The 23,137-nt window shown below is 39.3% G+C and overlaps 1 protein-coding gene across 2 annotated transcripts in view; it reads left to right on the top strand.

Moving 5' to 3' along the window:
* Nucleotides 1-23,137, top strand: part of RELN (reelin) — a 284,032-nt gene that overhangs the window by 227,129 nt on the left and 33,766 nt on the right. For both annotated transcript variants that reach the window (XM_027679385.1, XM_027679386.1), the window contains exons 31-44: nt 1,289-1,365; nt 2,504-2,662; nt 4,486-4,674; nt 4,902-5,175; nt 6,472-6,612; nt 6,704-6,881; nt 8,297-8,381; nt 10,640-10,822; nt 12,260-12,431; nt 12,514-12,616; nt 15,044-15,273; nt 18,066-18,286; nt 19,258-19,405; nt 22,630-22,888. In XM_027679385.1, coding sequence (XP_027535186.1) covers nt 1,289-1,365; nt 2,504-2,662; nt 4,486-4,674; nt 4,902-5,175; nt 6,472-6,612; nt 6,704-6,881; nt 8,297-8,381; nt 10,640-10,822; nt 12,260-12,431; nt 12,514-12,616; nt 15,044-15,273; nt 18,066-18,286; nt 19,258-19,405; nt 22,630-22,888 — 2,419 coding nt within the window. The remainder of the gene's footprint in view (nt 1-1,288; nt 1,366-2,503; nt 2,663-4,485; nt 4,675-4,901; nt 5,176-6,471; nt 6,613-6,703; nt 6,882-8,296; nt 8,382-10,639; nt 10,823-12,259; nt 12,432-12,513; nt 12,617-15,043; nt 15,274-18,065; nt 18,287-19,257; nt 19,406-22,629; nt 22,889-23,137) is intronic.

Below are 23,137 nucleotides of genomic sequence, written 5' to 3' on the forward strand. Positions count from 1 at the left end.
GGATTAATGAAGCCTGGTTTCTCAACATCCTAATTTAAAAACTGGCTGGGAAACAAGGAGGAGAATAGCATTGCCAACTTGCAGCATGCAAAAGCTCGTCACGGGGTTGAGTCCAGTGCTCAGGTGCTGTTTTGGGTGTGCAATGCAGACAACCTGTGAAGAAGGTGTAGATGAGGGGGTGATGGCGTTCTCAGTCATCTCAATGCCCTTTACATTAGTTATGCCCCAATAAGACTCAGATGAATGTCTGAGACATGCAGTGAAATTTGGTGAGCAAGCAGCAGGACATTAATTGAAATTAATTGCTGCTACATAGCACGATAGTGCGCATCTAAGAGGAAATGTATACTACTCTGAAACCACAGAGTCACAATTAAAAAATACCAGCTCAGCAAGAATACAAGGGCATCACTGCAGATTGGAAAAAAAAAATTAACAATATTTTGGAGATAGAGTAATTATTAGTTCAGATATAGCTAAATGTGGATGTTCCAGGCCAATCCAGAGTTTTGTCAAAACCAGCCAGGCTGTCTCAAAGGGGTTTGTGGCTTTAGAAGGCTTGCAGAAAGCGGTTTTGCAAAAAATGGAGGATGTGGAAAAACACTCACGCAGAGACACAGATGAAAAGGTTGCCATGGTTTGCAGTAGAAAGGAATAAGAGAAGGTAGGGAAGTGATAAAAGCACTGACTACAGGGGCAGGTTGCAAGAAAAGCAGATCAGGAACACTTTTTTTTGCCATTTCACGATGTGAGAACAAGAGGATATTCAATGAAATCAAAATGTATAGATTCAAAATCAAAGGGTCCACAAAATGTTCAATGAACTCATTTCACTGAAAATTGTTTACATCAAGAATTTAAGGATCAAAAAAGGATTGGTGCTTTAGTTTTTATTTTTAGTTTTTTATTACAACTCTAATGCTGTATCTAAGCTTTATCTAATTTCCAGTTACAAGAGACCAAGGTAAGACCTGATGTAAGGAGCAGCTTTGCCCGCTTTGGAGATTTTGCATATTTTGTGAGAGACAGAACTGCTAAATTCTGCTACTCACTCCAAAAATTCATTTATTAGGTATAGTATTAATAAACCACATCATTTTCTTCTGGTTTGAGTCCTCCACTGTTCACCATAGCCATGTTTGATTTCTCTGAGAACATTACCTTATCAATGAGCCTGAAATAATGACCTAACCGATAACGCCACATTAGTTAAGAGAGGAAAATTATCTTGACTGATCTTGTGCTATCAGAAGATAATTACACTTCTTTATCCTGTTTTTTTTAACAGGCTAGTTCAATTTTATGTACAAATTGGAAGCAAGGCTGTTGGTAACTCCTGCAACAGACCAAGAGCCAGGAATGAAGGTAAAGCCTCACTTCTTTATAATAAGCTTCTTGTATTTTGCATCTTCTGCAGAATTTTTGCCTTTTGATGCCTCTAAAAAAATCAATAAGATTGTTTAGAAGACAAGGTGTAATAACTTTTATTAGACTACCTGATAGTGTTGGAAAATAGGTAAATTTACAAGTAGCCAGAACTTTCTTCAGGTCTGAGATAAAAGGAATGAAATCCAAGTTCGGGATAAAGTGGGCAACCTCCATTTCTGCCCTGAAGAAGAGTTGTGTGCCTGAAACTTGTTCAGTTTCTCAACTACACCAGTGGGTCTAATGAAAAATTTCCTTCCAAACCAAGCTTATGCACAATTTGCCCGAAATGCAAAATTATAAAGCTGCAGCTGAAAATGTATTTAGTCTGAATAAATTCATCTCTCCCTCATGCCTCTTCTCCAATTTTACTCACATGCTAAAAGTTACTGGGGTGGGAGGCATGATATTGTGTTTGGGAGGGATCAGCAGAATTTTGGGAGCAGATTCACCATGTAAAGTGGTTTAGTTGCATGAAGACAGACCACTGACATCTGGTAGATGAGAAAACTTAATTTTCCTCTCAGGGTAAATCACTTAACATCAGTGGACTGTTTCCTGATATTTGGCATTTACATTGACACTGACTCACTGAGAAAAGCTGTCTTCTTGTAGTGTAGATTACATGGAGGGTTTGATTCTCCTCTCATTTGCGCCAGTATAAGACCCCAAAAAAATAGTCCATTATCTTTGAACATACTCCAATATAAAAGAGTTTTAAGAGAAGAAGTATACATAGGTGCTTCTTTCTTGTGTTATCCCCTTTGACGAGCTCATAAGTGACTTCAAAATTCTGTTATGTCCTAGTATTTGTCATACTGTGTGTATGATGGAAAGACTATCTTAAATTGTCTAAATATTCTAATTAACTTTCAAGGAGCTGTGAGCTTGTATACATAGTATGGGTATTGTGAGCTACCCATATTGTGAGCTCAGCTATCAGAATTACAACTTTGTGTCCTACACAAACTTCAAGGATACCCAACATGAAATAAATACTGACTGTATAAAAAAGTGAACTGCCCCCAGCTTTGCTCTGCACAGTGAGACTAACTTCTTGTTTTATTTTTAAATATAGGGCTTGTTGTTCAATACACAAATGACAATGGGATCACCTGGCATTTGCTGCGAGAGCTGGACTTCATGTCATACCTGGAACCCCAGATTGTTTCAATAGACTTACCTCGGGAGGCCAAAACCCCTGCCACTGCTTTCCGCTGGTGGCAGCCACAACATGGTAAGCAAGACCATCCTAAAAATTCATTAAGCAGCTTTACACAACCCACATGCCAATGCTACTCAATATGGACATGTTCTGCAGAAACCTCAGCTTACCAAAAATACAGTATTTTGAACGGTTGGGTGCCATAAGAGCAAATTTAGGCTTTCCTGAGTCACACTGCAGGCGTGATTCTCATTTAGAGCACCAAGCTGAAGAGTGGGCTTAAGAGTAAATGTTTAAGAGCTAAGTTTAAACCAAAGATGCTGAGATAACAGAGAGGAGGGGGGAAAGAATATTACATATAAAAAAAATATCTCCCACTCCAAAACAGGACCCCCTCCTCTCCCCAGGAGCATCCCTGCCTTCTGCAGCACCTGCAAAACCCACTCAGCCACTTCCCACATCCTCGGCTCAAAGTAAAACCTCAGTACTGACTGATTTCTACAGCCGCTTTGAGAGCTCCCACCTTGCATGGGGGCACATTACCACTATTGAAAGTGTCCTGATTGTCTTGCCTTTGCACAAGGCAGCATCTCTTGGATCCCTACAGGAAAAATAAGGCGATATTCAGAAATACAGCAGAGTACATTTTAACAGCAATTCCCTGGGGAGCAAAGCACACAGCTTACATTCAGGTAATTATGGTATGCAGCTTCTTAGGTATTATTTATCATTTTGATGGCTGATTTTATTCATACATTTTCTTACAATGTATGTGCTGGACTTAATTGCCCTCACTAGGTAAGAGAGTAGACAAGGCAAGAGGGATGTTATTTAGTTGAGAAGCCAGTTTCTTTGTGAAAAAGTGCTCAGCAGCAACTGGTGCACCACAGACCATCATTCTGTGATAATCATTTGCACTGGTGAGTGGTGCCATGTCAGACCTGCTGCTCCCTACCCGTGTCCTCCTCATGGCCACTTGCTCTGACAGCACCTGGATGACATCTCCTTGCTGAGAGTGATGGCTCTAAGATCACCTGATGGCAGCCCTGTGGCTCCCAGTAGAAGGGAGAGTTTATGAACTGGAGGTTGAAATATCACCTTCCATACCAGCACCTACTGGTGACAACCATTTCTTATTACAGATGTTAGTTCCTCTGTGGACTGTCCTTTGTCTGCCATACCTTGGTGCACAGTGGCCCTATGAGCAATGACCCACTTTCCTCATAGTGGCAAGACAAAACTCCTGGCACATAGCTGCAAGCTCACAATTTATTGTGAAGGCTTTCCTTCCTCTCCTGTGAAGGCAGTGATTGTTCAGTAAAATGTTTTTTTCAGCATTCCAGTAAATAGGTGAATTGAAATGAAGGGCTGAAGCAATGGGGTGGAGATGATAATGAAAGTGAAATGCCTGTAGGCTGGAAAGCAAGAGAAGAGAGGTTTCCAGGAAGGAGAACAGCACTTCTATAAATATTATCTATATCTAGAGCCTACAGCATTTTCCTTTGTGTATTATTCCCTTTTATACAAAAGCTACTTTGGGAACTAGACAGAGGCCTTTCCAATTTAGCTATGGGGAATGGCAGGAAAGTTGTGACTTGTAAAATGAAAATCCCCAATCTAGGGGCTCAGGGAGTGTCTCATTCAAATACAGGGAGAGTGTATGTTGGAAAAGGCACTGAAGCTAAAAAAAAGAAGAGGGAAATACTGTGTTTATCTGTAATAGAAACATACTCTTGAGTCCAGATGCATCCTTGAGTGATGTTTTAATCTTGTTTAAGTCATGTTTAGTCTTTAGTCACATAGACTGAGCACTGCTCACTGGGTGAACACAGCATATGGGCAGAAAAAAACAACTTACAGGGACTCCACTAACCTGTCTGTTCTGGTTTTCATAGGGAAGCATTCAGCTCAGTGGGCTTTGGACGATGTCCTTATAGGGATGAATGACAGCTCTCAGACTGGCTTCCAGGATAAATTCGATGGAACTGTGGATTTACAAGCAAGCTGGTACAGAATACAAGGAGGTCAAGTAGACATTGACTGCCTGTCTATAGATACAGCTCTGATGTTCAGTGAAAACATTGGTATGTGTCATCAAACATTGCTACATTTTGTAGAAGTGCCTTTTATAAATTATTTATGGGTCAAGTTTTATAAGATGGGAGGTATAGACAAATTCAGGCATATAGTAATCTGCGGGGAAGAGAAAGCTGAAAAAAGGTGAAGATAGAGATAACAAATTTGAAAGACAGTACTGAAAGCATATGCTAAAGGGATACTGATTTGTTGTTGTTTGTCTCTCTTTTCTTAGGAAAACCTCGTTATGCTGAGACTTGGGACTTCCATGTATCAGCCTCCACTTTCTTGCAGTTTGAGCTGAGCATGGGTTGCAGCAAGCCATACAGCAATTCCCATAGCATTCACCTGCAGTATTCTTTAAACAATGGGAGAGACTGGCACCTGGTGACAGAGGATTGTGTCCCTCCAACAATCGGCTGTCAGCAGTACACCGAGAGCTCCATCTACACTTCAGAAAGATTCCAGAACTGGAAGAGAGTTACTGTCTACCTCCCTCCCTCAACCAAGTGAGCACTGCTCTTCTGGCTGTTTAGCATGACAAAGGTTTTGCTGATCTAATTTGAGCAAACATCCCTCAGCTTGGGAATGTTCTGCATGTCTTTTAAATTTTTAAATGTGTGTTGTCACGCCACCAGAATTTTAAATTTCACTTCAAAATATTTCATAAGCTATAATGTGAACTTAAAGAAGTAGCAACTTTGATGAGTGAATTCTTAAGTCTTGCCTATAATCTATGACAGTAAGAACAAGAATGCTAAACCAGCTTTTCTAACATTTATGAAATAAGAAGCAAGAATTAATACCCTGAACCATCCTTTCACATAGTACTGTTTTCTGTCATTCTACATAAGTTGTCATCCAACATTTAGGCACGTTAGTCATGATATTCAGCAAGTCAAAACACATGTTACTGGACATGCCACCCTCACCCTTTTGACTGGGTGGAGCGTTCTGCCTGCCTCCTTGTGATTTCACATGGTTATAATTGGATGTGGCAGATATGCTGGCATCTATCTCTCTAAATAAAACCTCTAGGGTAGAGATAACAGATGATGATGATATTGCTTACCATTGTTCTGAATAGATCTGTAATTCTTCAAAGCACCCTAACATTACCTCTGCATATTTCATCACCCAGAAAATACAGTGGTAAAAATGGACATACAGTGGTTGAACCAGGACTGGGGTACACATCTTGGTTTCTAATTCCATAGTTCACTCCTGAGGACCATGCGTCGTCTTCCAAATAATTTTTTTTCCTCTTTTGAGGATATGAAGGCAGTCAGCAAGGACAGCAGTGTGTATGCACGTGCATGTTTGTACATATATATTCATACATTCTTATATCTATATCATTCTTATATATATATATATGAACATATATAACCATTGTTTTTCTCTTTACACAACATTTAGTATAAATGAACTTTCATTACCTCTTACTTTACTGAAGCAATTTTATTGTTTCCACTCTGCTAGCCACACATGGAGCTGTCAAATGCTAATGGAACTACTCATTTCTGCTCAACCACTTTGCTGATCAGCAAGAGTCGCAGCAATGTTCTTTCTCAATTATCATATTGGGCACCTTCATTTAGAATGTGCTGGAATTTTGCCTAAAAAACTAACCTGAGAAATTGAAACTTCCAGTTTCAACTGGAATATGAATCTTTACCAAATAAGGGGCCATGCTTATTAATATGTTTTTCTTCTCCTGAAGTCCATGGGATTTTCTTCATTATTTAGCACTTTACGGAGGAGAAATTTTGAATCCTGAAATACATTTACTCTGTTTTTAATAGCTCTCCCAGAACACGGTTCAGATGGATTCAGTACAACTACGCTTCTGGTGTGGATTCTTGGGCTATCGATAACGTTGTCCTGGCTACAGGGTGCCCCTGGATGTGCTCAGGTCACGGCATCTGTGATTCAGGTCATTGCATGTAAGTAGAAGACTGCTTAACCTGCTTTGTAGAAAGCAGTGTTTTATCTAGGCTGGATGGATAACACCTTTTCCTCCCAATTTGTTGCTAGGTGTGACAGAGGCTTTGGAGGTCCATACTGTGTCCCAGTCCTTCCTTTGCCATCTGTCCTGAAGGATGATTTCAATGGTAACTTGCATCCAGACCTTTGGCCTGAAGTCTATGGTGCTGAGAGGGGAAACCTGAACGGTGATACCATCAAGTCTGGAACAGCTCTCATTTTCAAAGGGGTCAGAGATTACTTACACCGAAAAAATGAATAAAACCCAGTAGAGTTAAAAACAGAAAATAACTTTTTTTTTTGTTTTCCACATATGTTTATGTCAAAGTCTTTAGGCTAGAATTTGACATTTTCATTTTTCATCTTTTCCTGTCCTAAACATGCACCATGTTTGTCACAATTGTCTTTTTTATATACAAATGAGTTTCATTTGTTTGTTGGGTATTACTTTCATTTGTGGAATCAATTCCTCCTTAACCACCAAAGAAAATCTCCGCACCAAGATTCTTGAGGTGATCTATTTGGAAATATGGTACACATTACTATCGTCTTGAAATCTCCTGGTTGGCTTTTTAGTATTTTGAATAATACAAATAAGTCAGGACTGCAGTCTGTGTTAACCATGTTTGTGTAGTTAGCCTGTATTTTACTCAATTCTATTGTTTTGATGTTTACTAGCCCTTTAAATACTTTTTTGCTAATTACAGATTTTAAAAGGCCAGGAAATATATTTTCTGGACTTCTCAGTTCTTCAACAAAATGCATAATAGAAAGACTTTTGTTCACATAACCACAAAAATTTTAAGCTCACACGAGTCTTCATTTGACACAGTGAATTCAGGTACCCCCAAAAAAGTGAAGTTTGGTGTATAAATTAATTCTTCAGAAATAATTATCTGCAAAACCTTGACTCCAGTTCAACATCTTTAGGTTATTTAAATCCCAAATCACAAGATTTGAATTGTCTACAATTTGGATTGGTTGTTCCTGCAGATTGTTCCACTGGGGGAATGGGTCTGAGAAAGAGGGAGGCTCTGAGAGGTAGTTTGCCAGATCTCTGACTGGGCCTGGCCTCAGAATCCACACAACATTGAGCTCATCTCTATAGATGGACAGGACCTTAGGGGTCCTCTGAGGTTTCTTGTCTGCACCCTTTCCTTACTGTTCTAAGTCAAGAGGTTGCCCCAGAGAAGCATATTTTTAGAAAATATTTTTAGAGGCAGAGAAAAGAACTCCTAGAGAGAAATGTTCCTGCCTGGAAATTAGGGTGCTTGGCTACTACACAATTTGCATAAAATATGAATGTAGCAGCTTGGACTTAATGTCTAAGTCAGTGCTTGCAGATCAGATCACATCCCAGTTGTTCAGAGCACAAACTGAATGAGCTGTACCTGTGTCTGTACCTAATCACGTGGCTGTGCCTCTGGTGGGACACATATCCGTGTCTCTCCCTTTTCATTACTGTGGCTTACTTTGCCAAGGCTATCACTGTCCTCATTTTCTGCCTGGGAGAAGGTGTGGACAGACAAGTACCTCTCTTGCTGCCACCAGCAGTCAGTAACAGACAACATCCAAGCAACAGTAAGATGCAGAAAATCTCCAATAATGGGAACTAAGATTCACATATATATTCTTTATTTGCAGGAAGGACTGAGAATGCTTGTTTCAAGAGATCTAGATTGCACTAATACCGTGTACATCCAGTTTTCATTTAAATTTATTGCTAAAGGTAAGATCACTGTTGATTTCCCATCACTTCTCTAGCTTTATTAGTACATAGTAGCATCACAGAAAAGAATATGGATTTACATTTTCAACTTAAGTGTACATGATCATCAGTTTATGATCAATTATATGGGAACTTGAAATTTTGCATCATCCTTACCTTGCTACCAGCCTACATGGCCATCTGTGCCATTCCCAAGAAAAAAGTAAACTGTGATGGTGTCAAAAACAGCACACCTAGTACAGTCTTTGAGCAGAAGAGAAACAAAATAGCTCAAGATTTTTTTAGAGATTTTCCACTACGTTGGGGAAAAAATGAATTTATCGTTGTTTTAAGTCATAAAATGGTGCCTACAATAAATTACTTAAGGGACTTATAGGGAACGACAGGGTTTTTCATTTTCAAGCTTCATTCCACTGCATTAAAAGCTCTAACCATTTGACTGCCTAGTAGATATCTTAGGGATGACTAAAACTCCACAATTCTATTTAATTGTATATGAAGAATAGTCAGACTTTGCAAGACAAGTTTACATGTTGGTTTAACAAGCTTGGGACAGTTTCTCTAGCACAAGGACTTTCAATCCAATGATTCTGTCTTACCCTGCTCCAAGCCCCAGTAATTTCTGGCTTTGCAAAATAATTTCATCAAAGTCAGGAGTGACAGGGTAGAGAACCACTAACCTCCTTGAGGGTTTGAGTCACTCCTATGCAATTTCAGAAGTTTTTCCCAGCACTGCTTGTAGAATTGTCACTTCCAGGTCAAATTCTGATTGTGCAAAAACTCCTCTCCCTTTGGTGGAAGAAAGACATCCATAGCTTCTGCAGGAAGCTCAGTGCTCTCGGACTGGACCCTGACTGACTTCTCATTTGCCAACAACAGCTTGAAAACAGTTTTGAACTACCTCTTCTTCTTAAATAAGTGTCTTAGCCAAATCTCTGCATGGACAAGTAAAAATCAGGTCTTTGTGAGTTGTGACTGATTTCCTTTAATAGGTACCTAGTCATATATATTTGGCTATTAAGTACTATTTCTAGTACTTTATCAAAAAGATAGAAAACAATAACATCCAAAAACATACCATGCGCCAAAACAATAACATGCCAAATATTTCATGTTTATAAGCAAAATCTTTGTGAAGACTTCTTTCAAAAACTGTGCCTTGGAAACATTTCTATACATGATCATTGCCAAAATATGAAAAAATAATGCATCAGGCACTTTGGTTTCAGCAAATGTGGTTAATTTAAGAACAGAACAGAACATGGGAGAAACTTGCACGGTAACGTGCACTGAGTCAGGGATGAAGAAACTGTCCCTTAGTCCTTTTCTTCTGCTAGTTTCTGCCCTCAGATTGAGTTTTTGGGGACATGCCATCAGTGTGCCACACCATGAAGGGAGCAGAGAGTGTAAATTCATCTGAGTGAGAATTCAGCTCAGAGATACCATCACTTGGAACTGATATTCCTGGTCAGCAAGTTAGGCATAGGCCAAATATATGCTGGGGGCTGAGCCTGTGTACAGTAACCAGCTTCAAGTGCGAGTACTGGGCTCTAATTAGCATGTGTTAATAGCTAGGGCTGTAAAGAGCCTTTTATTTTTTCATTCTTTAAAGCTCTAAGTTAAAAAAAAAAGGAGGAGCTGGTAGTTAGAAAATGCAAATTTTACTGTCAGTTCCTCTGATATTTAGGCCCAGCTTAAAGCACAGAATATTGCTTTGTTGTTGTTAAAACATGCTAATAAAGATCCTCAGTGTTTTCCATCAGTTATATTATTTCTAGGCACAAATATGCTCATAGCAGTGTCTGCAGTTAGAGCCAAAGACTCTAAAGTTGTGAGGATAAGGACTATATCTTTATCTGGGGGTGCTACAGATGGTAATGATAATGTCTGGTACCTGAGCAAAACAAGCAAATAAATATGGAATTACTGGAAAATGTCTGTAGTAGAAGGTTTGTTCTAATCTAAAAAACTATAACACTAGGATAGCTAAGTAATTAAATGATGAGTACTTATAGCGAACAACAATGTAAATTTAGGTCCTAATTCATTAGCATTTTGCAGACAGACAAGCAAGGAAAAGCACAGGAAGATGTTTATATACAATGCCTATGTAACATCTCAACAGCTTAAGTTGTTGCTAAAGGAAGACCACTCTTTGTAATAGATGTCAGAGGAACCTAATTGTATTTATACTTGAAGAAGCATTTTTTAACTTACCAGATTTTAGTGAACATAAATCCATGTCCTCTCTGCTCCAGGCACCCCCGAGAGGTCTCATTCTATCCTGCTGCAATATTCTGTCAACGGTGGCATCACTTGGCATCTGATAGATGAGTTTTACTTCACACAGACTACAGATGTCCTCTTTATTAACGTTCCTCTGCCCTATGCAGCCCAAAACAACGCGACACGGTTCAGGCTCTGGCAACCTTACAACAACGGTAAGGAAGAGACACCCATGGGAATCCAAGTCCACACTTGCACAGCTCAGCATCTGTAGCAGGCTGGGATTTTTGAACTGAAGAGTTACAGAGACTCTTAAATCATGTTTTTCATATTTTTTTGTGTTTGAACTCCTTCAATTAAAATTACCAGGGGATTATGTTTACTGTGCTTACAAAGCTATTGTATGCTTTAAAGTACCTTAACCTGATATCCCTTGATTGTGCACAGAAGACTATCAGCTTTGGCCCTGGAGGGAGTAGGCAATCAAGCAACACCAATAAAGTTAACTTAACTCAGGTTCCTCTCATTATTTTTAATGGACCTGATTCTCATTTACACTGAGGCCCCACTAGGATGCTCCAATTACACAAAAGTGTCCCAGGTGTAAATGCGAACTGGGCCTACCTTACTCAGAATTAACTAGGCATTAAAAACCCATTTAGAAAGAGTATGTAGTGAGCAGTTAATCTTTTGATTAAATTGTAAAGGACTAGAAAACCCCAAGAGGAATGCAGCTCATTCCTCCTGATTACAGGAGATGTGACAGCTGAAGAAAGCTCTCCTCTGCTCTCAGTTACTCTGAGCACATTTCTTAGCAGAAACTGACATTAAGGGATCCTTTAGACTTGATGAAACACCAACAATTTATTCCATGCAGGCAAATTCCTTGCACACCTCTAACAAAAAAAAAAAAAAAATTTAAATCTGGTCATGGCAATCCAGTTCCAGTTCATTCTACTGATGTGTCCAGCCTAAAACAATTATCTGAACTTTTCTTGCTGACATTATCCCTAAGTAGAAATTTTATTAAAAAGAAACCTTTCAAATTTCTGTGATCAACTCACTTTTAGATAGATGAAAAAAAGTTACACAAAAGATCTGTCAATCTAATCCTTCCTCTCCAGTTTGAAAATAGCAATTTTCCAACATGTATGAATACATAATCCATTGGAGAGAAGGTCACTTAGAGTTTCTTCTCTGCCAAAGAGCTCTTCCCAGGCAAACACAAGCTTCTGAGTGCAAGGAAAAGTTGTAGAATGAAATTGCACTTTCAGGTTGCTTGGGCTTTACTGCCCATTTAGATGACTCTTAATTGAAGAAGACATTGATGATAGAGTTTCAAAGTAAATGTGATTAAATAGAAGATAATTGTTCAACACAAGTTTTTCACTCTTTGTTTTGCTGTGACTTCCATAAAATTTAGGAAATAAAAGTTAATTCTCTAGGGCCAGACTGCAGAGCAGTATGGAGACTATTTTCATAAAATAGTGAAAACTTTCTATCTTTCATTTCCATTTTAATGGAAAATCAAAATAGTGAAGCCACTCTTTTAGCACTCTCTTCTTCACACAATCCATAAATACTGGCTGCTGTTCTGCGCTCTAATAATAGTAGTGTTATGTCTTAATAGCAATATTTCTCTTTTTTTGCAGGCAAAAAAGAAGAAATATGGATTATTGATGACCTCATTATTGATGGAAATAACTTAAAGAATCCCATTATCCTTTTGGATACCTTTGACTTCGGTCCTAAAGAGGACAACTGGTTTTTCTATCCTGGTGGAAACATTGGGCTTTATTGCCCATATTCATCTAAAAGAGCTCCGTAAGCATCTATCGGCAATACAAAAGGAAGAAGTGGCTGTGTAATAAACTGAGTCTAAAGTATTCCTTTCCTTTTTTTACAGGGAAGAAGATTCAGCTATGGTATTTGTTTCAAATGAAGTTGGAGAGCACTCCATTACCACACGGGACCTGAGTGTAAATGAAAATACTATCATCCAATTTGAGGTACCCGTCCTCATGAAGTTATTTTGCCTTTTGTTTCATGAGTTCTGCTCTTCCACGTTCTGCTCTATTGTATTTGCCCAGCTCTTATGATTGCCAAGTAGAGGAGCCTGTCTAACTTCCCCTGCAATTGCTCGGACATTACTTTCCCTCATCTGGGTGTATCATGATGTTTTTAATACACAGGAGATTTCTGCCTCAAAGTCTTCTACTTTTTCTTGCCTACTTTGTCCGTGCCTATACACTCGCACTGATAGCATTAAAGTAAGTCCATGTCCTGTGGGCTGGAGAGTCAGCACTGGCAGGCAAAATGATGAGCAAAATATAATCAAGGTCCAAATTGTCACTCCATAGCCTGTTTGATAAGAATACAGCATCCAGTGGAGAGCCACAACTTCATCTGTGACAGTCGAAAATAATTTTTCCTACTTGCTGGCTTAACTGCACTGTTGTGCTTTCTCAGAGAGACAAGATTCTGCTTTGCTTTTGCTCCTGCCCACATCATAGACACGCTAGATGAAGCTGTTTGTTTGGTCACGATGGCCTGAAGTCATCCCATCTTAAGGAGTTAACTAAAGCTCAAGAATAAGGACCGTATTTTTTGTGTTTCTCATATAGTGAGCAGAAACAGGTACCCCAGTGACAACAGAGTCTAAACTAACTGTGTTTCTGATTTATCCTAAAATCTAAACTGTGCATTGCCTAGGGGAGCTACTGATGGGAGTAACCACTTAGCCTCCTATGTGTTAATTTAGAGAGGTTATTATAATGTCATTAAGAAATTGTAAAAGAATCTGGCATGTAAATTGCCGTGCCACAATTACCAGGCTTCTTTTAACAAAGATGTAACATGTTGAAGCATTAAACAGCAAGTTATATGAGTTTATAAACAATTACTAAAATGATACTAAGGGTTTTCCAAGAAAACTAGGTTTAGGTGTGTACTCATGCACACTTCAGTTTGTCATGCAACTAATTCATAAATTATTAAATGCAAACCATTTTCTGTTTTAAAATATAGATTACAGCCTGTAGAACAAAAATGTCTGAGGTCACTTTAAGATATTCATAAGTCTTCAGAGCATTAACCTCATAAAATCTACATGCTTACTTCCATATGTGGTAAGAACATCGTTTTCAGCTCACGTTTTTGAGAACATTAGTGTAAATGAAGGAGTTATGGATAATGCAGAAGAGTTTCTCTCTGTGTCTCAAGAGTCAAAACCTATATTGGGTCAAGCGTCTCTCTAAGCTTCCAGATGAGTAGACAACCCTTCTAGTCAAATGTAGCTTGATGGGACTCATATGCGCTGAAGAGTGATGAAGGAAATTTGAAGCAGGATACTTTCAACATTCATGCAGAGTTCTAAGTATTACTGGGATTTGGAAATAAATAGATTTTCATTACAGAACAGCATGTTAGAAAGACACTTATTTTTTTGCTACAAAGATATATAAAAAAGGCAAAATGTGTCATAGTTTTATTACAGGCTTTGTATTTCACCAGCAATGGGGTTTTATTTATTGCATGGTAAGTATAGTACATATCATTTTACATGACAGAGTCATCCTGTAAAGGAACTAATTCTTCCTATAAGAACATCTTAATATTAGTGTAAAAGAAAAGCAGACTAATTTTCATTGGTTGCATGCAAAAAATATGTCTTAAGAGGTTTCAGATTCTGTACAAAACATTTTGTATTTTTTTCAGAAGTAGAACTGGTTTTCATATAAGTTTTCTGCCTTTTCTATTGTTCTCCACATCAAGAATCTTGTAAGCACACCCTGAGAAGTCTAACACTGCCAAACAAAATTTTTGTGTGACATTGAATATAAATCCAACCCAGTTATGATAGTCTTTTATTGGTGTCCTAGGGCTTTGCCATTATACATGAGCAAATGCATAGTGAGTATGAAAGCTGAACATACTGAAGTGATACAGCACACATCCTGCAGCATAAGCTTTTTCTTTTTTTTTTTGGGGGGGGGGGGGTGTAACATAAAAGAGGACCATAGTGCAGCTCAGCAATTTAACAAAAAGTTTATGTTTACTCTTTTTATTTTAATATTTCTTGTTTTAAAAATGCATGTTTTTTAGGTGCCGTGATTACTTCAGTACCTGCCAGGTACATCAGCAAGAGCTGATGTATTTGATACAGCAACGTTAACATCTGTCCTTTGGGATTTTGTCCAATTAACTTTAGTTTTCTCTTAGTAGAAGTAGTTGGGGATTTCATATCACATTTGTTTTATGATAAGCCAGAGTGTGATATACCTGTGGACAGGAGGGCAATGTGCAAGAGTTCATGTTCACATACATGTCCTGAGTGCATCATCCCAGTTACTAAATGAGTTCCCAAAACACTATTTTCCTGTCGAGGAGTCCCACAGCCTGCCGTGTCATCTTCTGCATTTAATGTCTTCCCCCAGATCAATATCGGCTGCACCACTGACAGCTCCTCTGCCGACCCGGTAAGGCTGGAGTTCTCACGGGATCTGGGGGCGACCTGGCACCTGCTGCTCCCCCTGTGCTACAGCAGCAGCAGCCACCTCAGCTCCCTCTGCTCCACTGAGCACCACCCAAGCAGCACTTACTACGCAGGCACCACCCAGGGCTGGAGGAGGGAGGTCATTCACTTCGGCAAACTGCACCTCTGTGGGTAAGTGTCCAGCTTCTATTCCTGCCCAGCTGCTTGTTGCTTTGTTTTCATTTCTGTTTTTCATCCAAAATGTTCTCCCAGCGCAAGAGTGCTGCGTAAGAACTGTGACACTAGAGCAGACTGTATGACCAGTTTTTCTCCACTTTTTGCCCTGAATGTTAGCTGGTGTCCAGGTGATTCCTCAAAACAAATTGTGCCTAATGCTAATGTAGAATAACCACAGGTAATTTCCTATTTGTCTGTATATTTAATTGGCGGCATTTTAATGGAAGTGGGCTGCATGGTAAAATTAATGCAAAACTGACTGTTCCTAAAGTGCTTCAAGTGTTCTTTGAAGCAGTGCATTAGCCATTTGAATTCACCAATCATATTCTTGGATGAAATTTGAGCTTCACAGAAAATGCAGTAAAATATGAGCTAACATAAACTTAATTCTACTTCAATGTGAGGACATGGTCTGATCTAAATACTCACTGTCTCATGTGTCTGCAAAATTCTCTGATTCTAGGAAATTAATTGCTTCAGTCACTAGATACCTTAAGTTTGTGGAACAAACCAGGTTATATGATAACACATAGCATAGAAAACCAATATGTACTAGCAGGCATAATAATATGTAACTTTTCAAAGTAAAAACATTATTGTTTACTTTTTCAGGGGAAACTGTCTTCTAGCATCAACTCACTTTATGTAAAAGATCACATCATTAATGATTAAACTGTAGCATGTATAAATGAAAATGAGCTGTGCAACTGTGAGACTTTGAGTCTATGCAACTGTGAGACTGAGTGTTTATGAAAGTACTGCATGCAATGGGTCCTCCACTAAATAAGTGACCCCATACGTTCCTCTGAAAGTATGAAAAGAGTATATAAGAGATGAGAACCAAGTTTGGGAAGCTTGGATGTTTAATAATTTAAGAAAATGTTTAAATTTTAAACTTGAATTTTCTGGTTTATGACAGTTAACATTTCAAGCATGGAATAGGTAACCATGTCTTGCAGCAGCTAATTTGTGCTTCTGGTTTTGCACAAAAGAATTCTTTGACCCTTTACCAACCATCAGTGCATCCCTCAAATGAAAATTTAGGTTATGCACACTCCTAACTCATTTAAACCTTCCAGGTATTTTGATGTAGTCCTCTGTTCCTGAGTGTTTGTGTCTTGTTTGCCTACCTTCCCTTGTATTCCTTCCCCAATGCATCAGGCCATGAGCCCATTGCTGATGGCCAGCCAAACCCAGCAGTGCAGAGTAGCTTCCATGGAATATTCAGTGCATGAAATTCTTGGGCCAGAGGGCTGAAGGGAGGTTTTCTCTGCCAGAATCCACTGGAATACCAGGAAAAAAGCTCCAAACCTGACCCCTTGTATGATTCTGAAAAAAAATCCCAGACTTTTCATCTCTGAAGTGTCCAGTGGTTATGTTTAAATGAAGAAATTTTCAATTATTTCCACTACATATGTAATTTTGGAAATCAACATGTATATGTTGATGTCCTCAGCAGACAGCTCTAATAACAATTAGTATTCCAGTTATGTCCTGAAGGAAAAGCCCGGGGCCTGTTGAGACAGAGAAGAAACCCCAACTGACTTCAGCAAGACCAGTGGTTTCTCTGCTTCAGGCACAGCATGTTGTGCTTCACCCTCACCCAGGAGTGAGCCTCAGAGAAGGAGCTGACGTCTCAGGGAAAAAATCCTGCCTGTCAGGCACAGATCTACTCTCAAGAGAAGCTTACAACACCTCCAGCTCACACTTGTGTCCTTCACCCCAGGGCACACTAAAGTCAATGATTTTTACTTCCAGCTGGACCATGGTTCTTGGGTATTTTTCTTGAAAGTCTTAGTAATGTCCTCACCCATCAGTTATCCCTTGTCACTTAAATACCCTCATAAAAATTCCCTTTTAGCAAATCAAGACAAAAAAAATTGTCAGCTACCTGTGCAATAGATTCACCTGCTGAATTTAGATATCTTTAACAAGACACATTAAATATGCAAGGCAATTAAGTGCTTTTCCCTTCTCATTCTTCTGGTTTCCTTCCTCCCTTAAAATGTTTTCTCAGGTGGAACAAAATTAGTCTCTCGAGTGTTTTTCCCCACCTCTATTTGTTTTCCCTCCTTCCCCAGTTGGTTCTATTTCATATGCAACATTGATGCAAGTAGCACTTAGGAGGCAAATTAAAAATGACAGGACAGCACCCAAAGGAGAATATAGTTTAAATTAACAACTTGCTATATCAGTCTAGTTTAAGATTAAGCTACCCAAAACCAAGCTGAATACCTGGTGACATGACAGATCGTGTTTTCTTTCTGTGTAATTGAGGGTGAGATCCTACCACTCCACCTCCGCAGGTGGTCTCCCTGGGGGCAGGATGGAAGCGGGATGGAAGCACTCTCCAGGAGAGGGTGAAAGTGGCCAGATCTGACCCAGGCACTGTACACCAAAGCAGAAGGAAATTCATGAGACCACAGCCATTCATCCTCCTCATGAATGATGGAGAGGAGAGGGGTTAGATTTTAAAACTTGAAAATCAAGTCTGTGGTTCAGTTTTGGTAGTACAACTAATGAATAGTGTTCTTTTTATTTCTGTCAGTACTTTGGTTGAATGTCAACAAAAAGATGCATGAAGTACTGAAGGAACTTAAATCTAGTGATCGGTTTCTAGAATTAAGCTATTTATAAAGCCGGTTCCAACAGAAAGAATAATATATACGCATAGTATGGTACATACATGGAATACAAAAAAAGATGGAGCTATTATTTAAAATAAGTACACTTTATGCCATTTTCAGATTGGCAAGGTTCAGATGGTACCAAGGATTTTACCCTGCTGGATCCCAGCCTGTGACTTGGGCCATTGACAACGTGTACATTGGCCCACAGTGTGAGGAGATGTGCAATGGGCACGGCAGCTGCATCAACGGCACCAAGTGCATCTGCGACCCCGGGTACTCTGGGCCAACCTGCAGAATAAGTACCAAGAACTCTGACTTCCTTAAGGATGATTTTGAAGGTATCTCCTTTGGGGTGAGGTCTGAATTCTGCCTGTCCATCCGAGTGGAACCCAAGGTTGAAGGGAAAAAACAACTCACCCCTGCATGCTTCTGAATATAATTTTGCTGTGGGGGTATTGCCACAAACTGAGTAGTTTAGATAACATTTGCAAGCACAGTCTGTGAATATTTAATATGTTGTTAGAGCCGGAATACAAAATCTTAATTGAAACAGAATTTCCTGAAACTCCACAGGTAGAAAATAATTTTAGAAGAAAATTATGCTTTGATGGTAGTTTGACTTTAGCACAGACAGAATGCGTGCAAATGAGGCACACAATGGAGGGCTTAAGGTTGTGTGATTTCTCGCTACAAGGGAAATCTAACAGGCCTTACTACAGCAAACACGGTTTCAGAGCAGACTGTGTGTCTCAGCCATGGGGGCCACTGCTCAGCAGCCACAGCAGACCCCAAGAGAGGGATGACAGGAGAGAATTCAAAGCCTCATGCATGCCTGGGCACGCTCAGCATTCACACACACAACTCTAAAACCCCCTCGAGGCTTCCCCCACTAGCAGGCACGGCAAGAAGAGCATGTTTTGAATAAAGCAGCACCTGTGAACCAAACTCATCCCTTCACAGGTGCTGCTATTCATTTTAAATTTTGCCAGCTCTCACTTGCGTGCTACCACATGGTACCCAGTTTCTTTATAGACCTGAGTACTTTGCTGTTATCTTAAGAAAAATGAAGAAAAGTAGAAAATTTTATGAATATCTGGAAACTAAGATCCCAGACTTCATACTTATGGGTTTATTTTGAATATTTTGTTTTGATATGTGTCAGCTTTCTAGAATGCGTGGCATCGGAAACACTGAATATTTCTTCAGTCAGCATGCAATTTTTAATTCATCTCTCTTCCTCTGGAAGTAGTACTCTTGCAGTAGGAACACTTGAGAGTAAATCATAAATATGTATTCACTGTGTATTCAGGTCAGCTGGAGTCGGATAGATTCCTCCTTGTGAGTGGTGGAAAGCCATCAAGGAAATGTGGTATCATGTCTGGAGGAAACAACCTTTTCTTTAACGAAGAAGGCTTGCGTATGCTGATGACTCGAGACCTAGATTTGTCACAAGCCAGGTAACACAATTTCAAAAGGATTTCATTGAGGAAATAACATGCTGGAGAATAATACATATGTAATACTTCTGTGGTAAAGGCAAGCTGACATATTCTGTGGTCCTTACACTAGCAAATATTCCATTTTAAATACTGTTATAATTTTAAATTAAATTTAACTAGAGCTTTAATTGGATTAACCATATAAATGTTATGTTTTTCCTTGAATAAGAACTCCAGGATCTGATGCCCCACCTTCAGGAGTTTATGCAAGTTTTATTTCCTAAATCCATAACGTGAGAAATCAATTGCATGTCTTACAGTCTGGTGTATTACAAGCCATTGCTGAAACAGGAGTATCCACTGGAAGTATAATTCTTACATTTGTCATCTCATAATTCTTTCATTTCTGAAGCTTGCTTTCTTCTTAGTGTGCACAATTTTTTTCCCAATAATTAACTGAGAAATTCCCAGCAATTGAAAACCAAATATTTTAGAGCATTTACAAATTATGTTGCATCATTATAGCCTGCAGAGGAGATATTTGATGAGTGAGACATGCTAAGCAAGCCACATTAAAATTTTACACTGATATAAGTTAATCTCCATCCTGATTGTGAGCATGCTAACAAATAGGCATTGTTTTCTAATTTATTCAGTATCTTAGCTTATATCCTTATATTATTACTTCGGAAAGACCGCATTTTCTCCAAGACTTTTTTCTACTGATCTCTTGTAAACACCTTAATCCTCTCTAAGGTTCCCTAGGAAACACTTTAACAGGCTTTTTATCTACTTTTTGCTTGTCAGCATTGGTATTGAAGCTTTAAATAATGGTTTAATTGTAAAGCATCATGGTCTATAAAGATGCCTACTATCTAACCGTTGTATTTTTTAGATCAGCACTTAGCTAACCCTCAGTGATGTGTAATATTAAGGATACCTGTAATTTGTAAGATTCCTCACAGCAAACTTTTTTTCAGAACTTGGTAAATACAAACCTCAATTCTCTGCACTAACTTTATTTCCTGGACCATTCTGAAATTTAAAGATCGTTTAACAAAACATACAATCTTGTAAGTTGCTCCATTAGACTAAATGATGTTTTCCCCATTGCTCATGTTCAAAGAACTGTCATTTATCTCTTCTCCATGATGGTCTGAGCTGGATTTGCATATATTGACCTCAAGGTGTTATATGGAGATAAATTACTTCTGTCTTAGGAAAACAAAGCAGAACATTCAATTTCTTGTATATGCTTATAAAAAATAGCAGTTATCAACAAATAACTGTATGTTCTCTTCTGAGCACCAAGGCAGTCTGCAATGGTGTTGCTGGGAGCTGCTCTGTAGTAACCTCAAGTAATTGCAGTAGAATTTTCTTAATTTCCAGACTGACTCTATCAGCCACCTGCAAAGCACAACAACAAGGCTGTGACACATACGTGCCAAGTTCTGCACAGGACTTGGGGAGAGGTTTCAACCTATGCCAGGAATGACAAGAACAAGCATTTTTTAAGGGTACTAGGCTCAGTATTCACATTAAAACTTCCCCTTTCGTTATGAGATCCCCTGAAGTACACAGGCAAGCAGTTGTGTCTGTTGGGGCTGCAAACCATGCTCAGCACCTGGGGATTGAAATAAAGTGGAGTCTGCAGCCGACTGCACACTGCCATCACATCTATATGTTAAAGAATTTAACACAGGAGACAGTATATCGCCATCATGGGGTACCAGTAGCTAAATCTGCACAGCATGGAATATCAGTAGGGGCAGAATATTTTAGGTATCACAACTGATCAAATCCCTTTCAATTCTGAATTACTAGAAGAATATCCACACATTTTAGTATTACTAGATTTACAAAAGAAACCTTTGCTTTTCCATTTCAAAATAGGCCGAGCCTTTGCAAATTATCTGTGGGATGAGCAGACAGATATTTAAAATTGCTTTTTATCTGCCAGACATTGTTACCTATATTTGAGTGGGTTATTACTACATTAGTAAAAATTGAGGTGAAAGAATAGCAACGCACAGGAAGATGCAACAGAGACAAGGTCACCTGGGTTTATTTCCTTTGAATTATGTGGCGAATGTTGGAGTAAATCTGAGGAGGCAGAAAGACTTGCCAGCAGTGAAGCAAATCCATTACGGTTGATATGTTGATCCATGAGGGTACCCAGTGCTCCTTTATAGCACAAGCAATATGTTATGTCTGGTACATGGAGGTGGATATAATCTATAGTGAAAGCAGTTATATATAGTAGCAAGAGAAACTGTGAGTTGCAGCAAGGACTAGAATTAATTGACTTGTAGGTCTGGTGTTTTATTGAAGCTTTGTCTGCCCAGTACCTCTGCAGCCTCCACTCCCAGCAGATCTACCTGCAGATCAAACGAGAACAAGATTTTTGATACAAAACTTCTTTTGCTCCATTTCATTTAACCATGAGCCAGGCAGCGCTAATGCAATAATAATTAGAACAGATACAACACTCTTAAGCTGTGCAAAAACTGTGCAAACATGAATTAGTACTTGTAATATCCCTGCAAGTCCAATAAGTAAATATCATTACAGCAGCAGTTCCCTCCACTCCAAGTGCACAGTAGAGCTATTTATGAGCATCAGCTGACGGGAAGAATTTCACAGTTTGATACAAGTCTATTGTGCTGCTTTGGAGAAGCCAATTAACTGGGGGATGAAAGCACTGGTGTCCCTGGGTGGCTTGGGCTGGCTTCAGGGAAGCCAGCACATTTAAACGGTGTAATTTAGACAAATTTCCTAGGCTGACTAAATGGACAAAATGACCCCTGAAAGTGAAATGTGCTTTGTTCTCCTGTCCATATTTTCTCTGGTTTATGCCAATGGAAAACTGGGATGCTTATTTTGAATTTAAGCATTTCAGCAAATTCCTGGCAAATTATGGTCTACCTACAGCATCGTTGCTTTTCTGCCACTAAAATCTGTGCTCATGGGATGCAGGGATAAAAATTTCACCCAGGATTATGTTTCTGATACTTGCAACACCATCTGCTATGCAGACAAAAGCTCAAAACATAAATGGCCAACTTTGTTCAGCCTCTTATGCCTGGCAAACTACTACACAGGCAAAATTAATTTTTGTCATCTCCTAAAGCTGACTCTTAAAGCAAGAAATTACTGGGCTAGTCAACAGACAAACTCTCCAGTTCATTGTGTAGGATGTTGTAGAAAATAAATCTTTCCAGTAAGTGGAAGATTTGTGTTAGATTTGTGCAGTTCTTCATGAGACTGGGATGTGGCAAGGGGGTACCTGACCCCAGGAGCCAGCCTGTGCTACTGCAGTATTCGCTCAACGGGGGCCTCACGTGGAGCCTTCTCCAGGAATTCCTCTTCAGTAACTCCAGCAACGTGGGACGATACATTGCCCTGGAAATTCCCTTGAAGGCCCGTTCAAGCTCCACTCGGCTTCGCTGGTGGCAACCATCGGAGAACGGGCATTTCTACAGCCCCTGGGTAATCGACCAGGTAAGGAATCCTGGGGGGGGGGGTTGGGTTTAACACAATTTTAGGCTGTTTCAGTCTTAATGTTTCCCTTTTGTTGGCATGTATCATTTCACTGAGAAAAGCAGAAATTCTTTGTAAAAAGATATTTAGAGCACAAGTACTATTTGCTGAACCTGTGTTTTTAATGCACCATTTCCATGTGGGCTACTGAACGCCTGTTTTGAAGCTAAGAAGGTCTTTTCTATGTGGGTAGAGCCTCAGGTTCGCATT

Source organism: Neopelma chrysocephalum, unplaced genomic scaffold (genome assembly GCF_003984885.1).
Source record: "Neopelma chrysocephalum unplaced genomic scaffold, ASM398488v2 Primary Assembly neopelma1_45, whole genome shotgun sequence".
Classification (NCBI taxonomy): Eukaryota; Metazoa; Chordata; class Aves; order Passeriformes; family Pipridae; genus Neopelma; species Neopelma chrysocephalum.